Consider the following 10,955-nt stretch of genomic DNA (forward strand, 5'->3'; position numbering starts at 1 on the left):
TTTTTTACAGCTAGTCATAATGACCCAAATATCAAATATTATTGAGACAAACTAATTTATGCATAAAATTGCATCCACATGTTCTGTTAAAGACAGCACAAGGGTCTGCAGCCACTGTGGGTGTGTTCTCTGCATGATGGTGTGTGAGAAAAGCTGACTTTACCCCCACTAATGTACATCTGCAAGGACTGTGCCCTGGCAACTGTCAGGACCCAAATGTACTCACAATAACCACCGAGATCCCTTTTTTGCTGCATGGCAGTGAGTAGTTCCAGGGGCCTGTTTCAGCAGCCGTAGCTTGTAGCATTTACCCAGTGAAGACCTGGGGCTTGCCAGGAACGAGGACATTTCATTATGTAAAATTAGAGCAAGAAATCTAGACATTTAAATACAGGTTAAAGTTCAGATTTTCATGTAAAATCTGGCTGATGTAAAATACTAATTATGCCAGGGATTGCTAAATATATCCTGTATGTTCCATTTCTGATATCTCGGCAAGTCAGGTTTTCAGGCTGACTCTGAAACACACGGAGCTGGTTTAATGGTTTGAAAGACTGTGTGGTTTTATCCCTCACAGCCACAGCCCTGGCTGGGACTGATGCCTCAACAGAGGTTACAGGCCCAGGGCAGAATTAACACCTTGAATTTAAAAGGCCTGAGCTGCACTGCAGCTCAATGAGCTCCACAGCCCCCTTGCATTCCCCCTCAAATGCTGGCAGGTTTTTTGAGGAAAGAAGGCCACTACTTTTTGTAGTTTAGAGGTTTATTCAGATCCTGACATACAAAGGTGCACTTCCCACTGACCCTGGTTGGGTGGACTTTTACAAGCTGAGGCAGGATCTGAGAAACTGGAGAATGGATTCCACTCCTGCCTGGTACACGGAGAATGTGATGAAAAATAATCCAGCCTGTGTCTGGGAGAAGCACCTTCCTGAGAATTCCCGGACTCCTGCCTGTTGTGGTGGATCACGCATCCAAACCTGCACCCAACTTCCAGCAGCTCTTCCTGAGTGGGGAACGGCCTTTGGGAAAATCTTTTTGAGAATTATGTGCATCAAAGAAAATTAAAAGGCTGAGGAAGGAATGAATCCACTGCCCTCCAGGGAGTAAAAGTATGAAAACAGAAAATTATTGGTCAATCAACCTTTCCACAGAAATCTCCTGTGAGAGAAGCACAGCACTTTTCAGGGAAACTCTCTAAGCCCTCAGAGAAGACCCAACAGAACATTTTTGTAGCTAGTGCTTGTTTTTGCAGTGAGAGTGTGTCAGGCACTTAAACAGCTCTTCAGCTCAAATGCCGGCACCTCAGAGGGAGCTCCTCTGCAGAGTGTGCTTTGTTCTTGTCATAGTCACAGCTTACACAGCTGGAGCCTCTAAATCTTTCCATGCTAGTGAGTCATACCTGACACCAGATTTAAGAACTTCTTAGTACATCATAAAGCATTGAATAAATAAAACAGGCTCCAACTTCTTCGACTTATTTCAGGAGCTATCCTATTTTCTTGTTATTTCTAGTGTCATACTCAAACCACCTCCTTCCCCATTCTCACACGTTTTCTGACAGAGAGAAGCCCAGCCTATGTAGATCTACACATCTATAGACAGATATGTGTATACAGAGATCTGTGTGGAAAGCTGATCCCTGGCAGTCCCAGGTCGCTCTGATGACAATTTCATGCGCAGCGGTCAGTATGGAAATGTAAGTCCGTAGCTCCTCCAAGGAGAGAACTGGTGCAGGGGATAAAAGTAAGAGAGGAATGCGGAGGAAAGGGGGTTAAAAGCATTACTGAGCAGCTTTTGAGTGAAAACGTGCAGGTTTGTGCACAGACAAATCACCTGCTGTGGGTGTGAGGGGACGCTCCTCCGCCGCCGGCCCCGCATCCCCGGCGCGGGGCTGACCCCTAGTGCCGGCCGGGAGCCTCACCGGGGTGACACTGGGCACACCGAGGAGTCACATCCAGTCACACCGAGGAGTCACACCGAGGGGTCACACCGAGGGGTCACACCCAGTCACACCGGGTCACACCGAGGGGTCACACCGAGGGGTCACACCCAGTCACACCGGGACCAGTTTGCCCCAAATCCTGCGCAGGAATTTCCCCCAGTGCTCCCTGTTCAGCTTTGTGCAGTGCCAGACCCAGCTTCTGCCCTTTTCTGATCCTTAGCTTCAGGTGAGAAAGGTGAGGGTGGGGAAAAAGCATTTATGGAGAATAAAACAGCACCGCTCCTGAGGGGACTTCAGTTTGCTCTTGTCTCTATTTCAGAGGAAGGCCCACTGCTCCCAGCCCATAAATCCTGATCCCAAGGGAATTAATTGTAAGTATTTAAATATATATGCATTTTCCCTTCATTAGTTTCCTCTCCCAAGTGACTGGTGACATGAAGAATTGTAATAGCAGTATGTATTTTTAGTGCATTTCCTGGAGATTTCTGCAAAGCAATCTAATTCCTGAGTGGCTTTAACTTGCCAGAAAGGCAGAATACCTCAGGAGCACTGGTAATAGGCAGAGTGGGTTCTTCTAATCTACTGTTTTAATGAGCTCCATCCATCTCTCTGATTAGAATAATCTCATTTATTTTAGCCAAGACATCTAGCTGAAATCCCAACAGAGGAAATTGGGATTTTGAGTCTTTCAGGGTGAGCACTTGAGTGTCAGGCAGCAAACTCCATAGGGAGATTTCCAGTTTGCCCTTTTATCATCTCAGAAATTTGTAACCCTGATGATCACATTGGAAAAGAACCATTTGAGCTGCAAATCTGCACCACAAATGGCATTGATGAGGGGCCATGGAGAGCCCATGCAAATCCTCTGCCCTGTTTGAAGCAATTTCCCTAAGAAATCAAACCCAGCCTGGTGCAGAGGGCTCAGCTTTCCTAGAAGGCTCCCATTTTCCCAGCAGGAGCAGAGAGAGCTCCACAGCTGGAGCATCCTCACCATAGTTGCAGCACAGTGGAACAGCCACACTTCTGCAGCCCCACCGGCACAACTGTGCTGGGCGCAGCAGCAGGGCAGGGCCTGCCAGTGCAAACAGAAACACCTTCCCCATGGAAGAGGAAATGGATTTTTTGTTTAAAAGATGGTGATGTTTTTCCAAGCCTGACAAATATGAAAGTCCCCATTTAAAGGAGTCGGACCAGCAGTGAAATTGGTCACTGTTTGCACACCCACGCACGGCCAGAGGCAGCCGAAAGCAAACTTCCTGGGGTATCCCAATCCAAATGACCTGGGAGCGAAGCACAGTGCCCCAAGCTGTGAGCCACCCTGCTGAGCAGCCACAGAAGGTTCTCTGCAAAATAGAAAACCCAGGCCCAAGAGGAGAGGCAGAGCCCAGGTGGTGTCACAGCCCCCACTTCCAAATTTGGAGCCTACAAGCTACAGCTGTGGCTGTTGGAAATCGGCCTGCAAGGAGGAGAGCAATGGGGACAGAAGGCAGAAAGCATTAGCAGGTGTTTTGGGAGGGTGTGGAGGGGAGAGCCAGGGGTTTTCCTCTGCTCCATCAGTTAGGAAAGCTATTTTTGCAGGAGCTCCTGGGGCACCAGACAAGGTTTGGATTGTTCCTGTGCTGGATGCTGGTGCAAGTATATGGGCAGACAGCTGGATCCTGAGGAGCTCCTGGCAGGCACATGAAGGGGTGTTGTCCACCTTGTCCAGGTGAGAGGATGTCTTGGTGTTGGGTCTGATTTTGGTTGGGAGTTCTTTGGAGAATTGAGTGTCTGCTGCTGTGATGGCTCTGGCGTGGGTGTCAAGGCATATATGTGCCCGTAACATGCCACGTGCTTCACCAGTTACTATGGTATCTGTTAATTCCCTGCTTCTGAACTGGTGTGTGACCTTTTCCATGAGACATCCCATATGCATGACCTGGCTGTTGCCACCTCAGCCACAGTGCACGTGTCCAAGCTGTGGGGACAAGCCATTCCCCATCCTGTCCACTCACCTGTGGGCAGGGCCTGGTCTCAGGGCGTTTCAGACCAATCTGTCATCTGTGTATTTAGGAGATGGGTTGGTGCTGGGTAAACTGAGGCTTGGAGGGGTTTGGCTCGTGGCCATGTAGGCAGCCAGGCCAGAGCCCAGGCATCATTGCCAGGAGATGTACCTGGAGCTGAGGACATGACTCTTGTGCCATCTCCCCCCTCTGGATGCCTCTGGACCCTTTTGGGCCCCACGTGCCAGGTCGCTGCCGGTGCCACTGGGTCTGGGTAATCTTTGTATTTGCTGACTTAATTGTGGGTCGGTGCAGAGCTCAGCTCTGGGGAAGCTGAGGTATGGGGAGGCCCAAACCACACACAGTGCTCGGGTAGGGATTGTGATAAAAAAAAAAAGAAAAGTTCAAAGGTGTTTTTGGCTTAATGCGGTTTATCTAGATTGCTTTATGTTCATTAATCTGGATTAACACAAATTCTCTTGGAATGGCTGGCTGGGGAAGGGTTTGCTCAGCTGTTCCAACAAGGACAGACTTTTTCAAAAGTGAAAAGTTAGAGCTGGGAAAAAAAACCCCAGGTCTTCCCTGGCATGAATACATGCAACCCCTGCTGCCCACATCCAAGGGCCCCTTCGAGGGCTGTCGGGTGTCCTCAGCCCCTGTGTACTCTAATGACTGATCAACCTCCCCTATTGCCACAGAGGATTAATGCCCCCCATTCTTCCTGGGATGATGTGAACCCCTTTTTCAGCCAGTGTGCCAGAGCTGGCACAATTAGTTAGTGAACTTCAAGGTAAACTGGAGGTCAAGCCCAGATTTGAAGGTGGTGGTGGGTGTGAGCATGACCCAGGGAGCCATGTGATGTGGGTGACATCCTGGAGAGGCAGGTGATCTCCCCGTCCTCTCCTTTCCCCAGGGCTGGGATTAGGAGAGATTTTACAGCTGAGTGGTTGGCCTCATGGTAAGGTTTGGTTTGCAATGGCTCAGCCCCCCCAAGCCCCTTGTCAAAGAAACTTTTAGGTCTTTTATGGCCAATTTTTATGCCAGCAGGGTGGTTTGTGCCTGCTGGTGACCTGTTGCTGGGAGGGACCACACCTTTGCATCTGCAGGGACTTCCCACCTTGAGAACAGGCAGAGAAACACCCAGTGTGGAAACTGGGACTCGTGGACGAGGATTGCAAAGCTCAGCCCATTGGAGAGGGTTGTCTCGTGCCTGAGCGTTCTCCTGGGATCTGGGCACACTTTCTTGCCTTTTCTAAGCTTCTTGTGCAGCCTCGGGCAGGTCCTTGCACCAGCTGTCACCCCTTCCCACCAGCTGCCTGTGATCAGGGATGCTCGGGTGCCGCAGGGAGGGGACTTGAGACCTGCTGGGAACTGACAGATCAGTTCCACGAAGGACCCAGCTCCAGCTCTTGGCAGCCAGAAGCAGCAGCAGGCAAGCAAAGTGCTCCTGCCAAGCTGGGATGGGAATTGTAAGCAGGACCTGGGCCCTGCCCCAAACCCAGGGGACTCCCTCCTCCCCCTGCCCATGCAAACACCAGATTAACAATTTATTTGACGTGTTGTGGCTGGTTAGTCTCTTTGCCTGCTCCTCTGATCAGAGGGAATAAGTGTTGCAGTATGCAATAGTGTTCATTTCAGGTGAGGGTAAATATAGAAAGGAAAACCTGCTGAGAGCAAGCCATTTATTCCTGCGTTTGGAAGCCTCTGCTCATAAACAGTCAGTCATGCCCATTTGGAAAATCCCAGCATGGTTTTCTTGGCCATCCTAGAAGAACGTTTACTTTCCTGTAGGTTAAGAAGTTTGTTTTAAATAAAAAAAAATATAATGTCATCTGACTTCCAGCTGCCCTCGGTGTTTGGGGCTTGTTGACACACTAAGCCTGCTCTGTTCTCATGTGAAAGTGGTCTGATGCAGGATCACAGAGGAGATCCTGCAGGGCTTCCCCAGCTGCCCGGGCTGGTGGAACCTTTTTCTTTAGGTTCCCCTTGTTCCCCTGCTTGTGTTGGCCTTGGGATTTTGTCAGATGTTTTAGCCACGAGTGGGGTTAAATCCCCCAGCTTTTGTGGGTGCCAATGGTGCAGATTCAGGGAGGTGCTAGGGGTGCCTCGAGGGCCCGTGGCTCAAGAGCCGTGCTCGGGAGGCTGGGGCAGAGGGGTGAACCTGCCGTGCTGAGCTCGAGCTCACACTGGACCAGAAAATCTCTTGAGGGTTTCTGGGAGAACCTGCCAAAGGCAACAGGATGATGCAGGCTGCAGGAGCACCCATCAAACAAGGCAGCAGCCGTGGTCAGCCCATGACCAGCTGCAGCACAGGGAAGACATCCCAAAGCAGTGTCGTAGGGGGAGGCTGAAGAAGGTGGGGAGGCCCCGGCATGGCCAAGCTCTGCCTCCCTCCTCTGTCCCAAAAGTGGCAGTGAGGAACCCTGCGGGAGAGCGAAGCGGCCGCTGGGGTTGGACGGCTGCCCTCCCTCGGCCCCGCGGCAGCACCAGACGAGCGGGAGCCAGCTCCCTCCTCTGAAGTGTTCTGCACTCAGTAAGGGTCTCTCCCTGTTTTCCAACAGGCTTTGGATTTGGCTCGGGTTTGCCTTGGTTTCCGAAGGCAAGAGGCAGTTAAGTCTCTTGGAAGAATGAATTAATTAGCAAATGCCTTTGGTCAGGTCAGTGCCCTGAGCAGTGTGCTCATGCTTTCAGCAACGTCTCTGCACCGGGTACCCGCTCGGAGAGGCTGCTGTTACCTTTCGTGCTTCCAGAGCTGTACATGCATCATCCCAGAGGAACCCTTTTCCAAAAAAAGGGAAAAAGCCTCCCCCAGAATGGGGTATTGACTCTAATGGTGGCGTTTGTGTAAGCAACAAAATATTGACGCAGTTGGCTGGGGTCTGGCTGGGGCTTCTGGAAATAAACTGCTGCCTTGTTAAATTGTAGATGGAAATGCAAGTGGGAAAATGACTGACATCTTACACAAGGCGGGCAAATAAAACCGCTGCTTTACTACGGCGTGAAAAAACTCAGGAATTAATAGGTCTCCTTCTGCTGCAGGGTGTTGGATTTATCCCCAAGTAAGATTCATAAACTATTTTAAGGAGAGAAGTGCTACTTTTAAACATGTGCGTTTGGGTCCTGGAGTTCCCGCGGTGTCACAGTTAACCCCTGCCTTGTCACGGTGTGTGGCCCCAGGGCCAGGGATGGCAGAGCAGCCCTCCAGAGCCCCCTGCAGCCCCCACAGCCCCGTTCCTGGCAGGCACCATTCCAGCCAATGCCCAGACACATCAACACCTGATAAACACAGAAGTTACTTTCAAAGGGTGTTTACGTACAATGCGTCCCCGCAGCTTATGTCAGAAATGTGTTTCAGGCCTTGACCTGGACTCAGAGCTTGATTTTACTGATATGGGAAGTAAAATGTATTTAAAATAAAACACCTGCTCCAAAGCTGTGTCTGGGATGAACTTGAAGCAGATGCACAGAGCATTGCTGATTCCATCTGGGGTGCGATCCAGTGCCCCCCAAAAGACTCCTTTTGAGTTCAGTAGCTGAAGACCTTTTATCACGATATCTTCCATGGGAAATACAATTAACAGAGCTTTAGAGAGTGATACATCACTTTCCTTTTCATCACAAAGCCCCTTCCTTCTCCACCCACACCCTGATGATCTCAGCTGACATACACACACTGGTGTAAAAGCAGGATGAGAGAAAAGCTGTAGGGAGTGTGCAGCAAGTGTCCCAGCGGCACAGGGTCCAACTCGCTGGCAGCAGAGACACCAGTGTAATTATACACACTCCAGTCCAATCTCCCAGTAATTATTCTGGAATAAAAGCCTGCCTATTTCTGTAAGACCTTATGTCACTTGGAAAGCTGTTATAAATTTAGCTGGAAAAAGAGACCCTTATTCTGGGATAAGTGTGGTTAGTGGTTAACTGGGAACTGGGCTATTCCTGGCGCTGCCATTGACCTTCCCGATGATGCCGGGTAAGTCACCTCACCTCAGCGTGTGTCACCTTCTCCTGCTGCAAACTGGGAATTACAAACAAGGGCTTTCGCACGCAGCGTTTTAGGAAACTCCATGACACTGGAAAAAAGGTGTCACAGGGTGCCAGGCACTCATTTAGTGTTACTTGGTGCTTTTCTACCCACCTTGGAGGCATCTTGATCAAACCATAGGGGAAATGAGGGACGTAGTGTTGGGGACTGGCTGGGTCGCACGAGCCCGGGCTGTTGGCACGTCACTGGGAATACTGTGCTTTCCTCTCTGTTTTTAAAAATAGTCTATTCTGTTCCAAGTTGTAGGCTACAGCCCTCACTGGGGCATTGAAATGTCTGGGCTGCTGTTTCTTGGACCCGGCACCTTCCAGCGTGCAGGGTGGGACACGGTGCCAGCATCCAACCACCCCGCTGCAGCAGAGAGAGGGGTCCTGCCCCAGATGGGCAGTGTTGTCCCTCTAGTCCTTGTGGACTAGAGGGAAAGGGAAATCTCCCAGTTCACTCTTCTGCCTATAATATCCCTGCCTGATTCAGTCGCTGCTTCTGCAGACCCTAAGGGTCCTGGGGAGTTTTGCTTCTCAGCAGCTTCTCCTGCAGCCTCAGAAACACCTTTTGGCTCAGCATCACACAAGCACGTGCAGTCCGAGCTGGAGATGCAGCTCGTTCCTAGCACATGGCATTGAATTCATGCTAGAGATAGGGAGATTTGTTTCGGAGGGTTTTTTCAGTTGCACAGACAGTGCAGGCTGGCTCACAGCCAGAATTTGTCCGTTTGCCAAAGCGGGTGCTGCCCACGGAGCAGCTGGACCAACGTGCTGATGCCGAGAGGTGAAGGCAGAGCCTGCCCTGGCACATTCCCACAACCTCCATCCCTGCACAAGCACTGGAGTGGGGTTCAGTGCTGCTCAGAATTGGGCTCAAGCCAAGGAGGCAGAGGGGGAAAGCCTTTTACAGTCCATTAGTGCTCCCCAGAGCCATTCAGCCTTCTTGTCGTAAAAGTGGTGGAAGCCACAGAAACATTGTGGCTGGTCTGCAGAAGAAGCTGGTCTGCAGGAGATGCCAGCCTGCCTCCTGGCTCCATGTACCTTCCCAGGAGCTTTGTCAGAGCCACTGGCTCTCCCATCAGCTCTGGCTGCTGGAATTCCCTCAGGGAAAAAGCTGATGAGGGCTGGTCCCCTGTCCATCCCAAGGTTCCCCAGCAAAATGTACATGGGAGGGTTCCAAGTGCAAATGTGTGTGTGCTAATGGGAACTGAATTGCCTCTTGCCCCGAAGCCTTGCAGCTTGAGGAAAACAAGACAGGGGCTAGGAATGACCTCATATCGCCTCCCAGGGAATGTTTTGCCAGATGAAGGGGGGAGAGGCAGCATCAAGAGAGCACAATGTATGTATCTCTCTCCCTGTGTAAACATCTCTGTAGCTGCAGAAACCTCTTAAAACCCTGAATGAGAGGAGAACAGCTGCTTTGATCTGTGGATGTGGTTGTTGTTTTCTGAGTGCAGATCCGTTCTTTTTTTAATTTTGCTTCAAATTAAAAAAATGCCTGTTGTGATCTTTTGCTTTTATTTCTTGGCGAGGGACTGGAGTGTGGTGCAGTAAATTTTCATGACTCCCCATGTAACCGTTTCAGCATGGTTGACAATTCCTTGCTGGCTCTTCAGCGCCGCAGCACAATGGGCCGAATCTTCTGGCCCTACATGAAGCCAAAGCAAATGGATTTTGCCCAGAAGTGCACAACGGGGAGTGGAGGCAGCGGGGAGGAGAGTCCTGCCACCTCCTTCCCTGCCACACATGCACACACACACACTCACAAGGCTCAGGCTGGCAGGGTTGTCCCAGGGCCTGTGAAGGCCTTCAGAGAGGGCTCCCTGGAACAGATCCGTGCCAGCTCCGCGTGGCAGCAGCAGGAGCTGGTGAGGAGCCATCAGGACCGAAGCGCTGGGCTGTCCTGCAGGTGATTCAGGTGTGACCCATGGCCTTCCATCCAGACTCCGTGTGTGATCTCAGGAGTCTCCATCTGCCTGACTTTCCCCATCTGTGCATGGGGCAGGGGGACAGCCCTGTTCTTGGAGGGGCACCGCAACGTGCACAGCAGCTCACCCCAACCCTGCTACTTTGCTGGGGTGCTTTGCAAGCCCGTTGGAGGAACGAGATGTCTCAGCCCCTTGGCTCACGTGGCATGAGCAAAGGTTCTGCTGGCCAAGGATCTGCCTTCAAGGGCACGACCCACTTCCCCCAGTGCAAGGCACTGGTTTAACTGGGAGCACTTGGCTGGAGACCAGTCTCCACTGAGGCAGCCTGGGCACAAGTGAGGAGGTTTGCTCATCCCCCCATGCTGTCACGTGGCTGCCTGGTGTTTTGGTGTTTTAATTACACAGTCTTGTGTATTTAAGGCTGGTTTATGGGTGTTTATACTAATGCGTAAACCTGCAATTTAGAAGCTCAATTATAAATCAACATTGCTGAAGGTCTTGTTCCTCCTACCGAGAGATTGGTCTCCAGATTTAGAGGACAGGTTAGAGGGGAAAAAAAGGAGGACTGTTTAGTTTTCCTCTGGTTATGATGATAAAGATCACAGGATGGGGTGCGAGGTGCGGTGGCAGGCACAGGGTCTGCCGGCGTAACCCAGCGCAGAGTTTCCATTTTGACTCTGCTCTTGCAACAGCCATAAGAGACTCCTGTTTATGCAGCAAATCCCAGCCTGGAAAGAAAAGCAGAGTGATGCTCGTGGGAGGGTGGTGGCACCCCACTAAGGATGGTCTCAGCTCGTGCCAGGATGTGGGATGCAAGGACCAGGGCTCCTTCCTGCTCGGCACAGTACGAGAGGAGCCTTCATCCCCAGGAGCTCCTGGCACAGACTGGAGCTGGCTTCCTCCAGTGGCAGTGCCAAGTGGGATAGCACATTCCCACTGGTCATGGTCCTCTCCCAGTACATCCTAAGGACAACACCTCTGCATTCGTACTTTTATGTGTAAAACTCTTTTGCAACTTTACTAATCACTTTCATGCCTTTGCCCTTTCCCAGCTGCCCTGGAGCCTGCTGT

At 51.1% G+C, this 10,955-nt stretch overlaps 1 protein-coding gene across 2 annotated transcripts in view; it reads left to right on the forward strand.

The window, feature by feature from the left end:
- The first annotated feature begins 2,063 nt into the window (after positions 1–2,063).
- SCUBE3 (signal peptide, CUB domain and EGF like domain containing 3) overlaps positions 2,064–10,955 on the forward strand; it is a 41,365-nt gene continuing 32,473 nt past the window's right edge. The window contains exons 1-4 of one of the 2 annotated variants that reach the window (XM_027659578.1): positions 2,064–2,171; positions 2,265–2,316; positions 2,427–2,509; positions 3,524–3,653. In XM_027659578.1, coding sequence (XP_027515379.1) covers positions 3,626–3,653 — 28 coding nt within the window. In that variant the 5' untranslated portion in view covers positions 2,064–2,171; positions 2,265–2,316; positions 2,427–2,509; positions 3,524–3,625. The remainder of the gene's footprint in view (positions 2,172–2,264; positions 2,317–2,426; positions 2,510–3,523; positions 3,654–10,955) is intronic. The other variant, XM_027659577.1, reaches the window with a different exon arrangement.

Source organism: Corapipo altera, unplaced genomic scaffold (genome assembly GCF_003945725.1).
Source record: "Corapipo altera isolate COAL_440 unplaced genomic scaffold, ASM394572v1 77b, whole genome shotgun sequence".
Classification (NCBI taxonomy): domain Eukaryota; kingdom Metazoa; phylum Chordata; class Aves; order Passeriformes; family Pipridae; genus Corapipo; species Corapipo altera.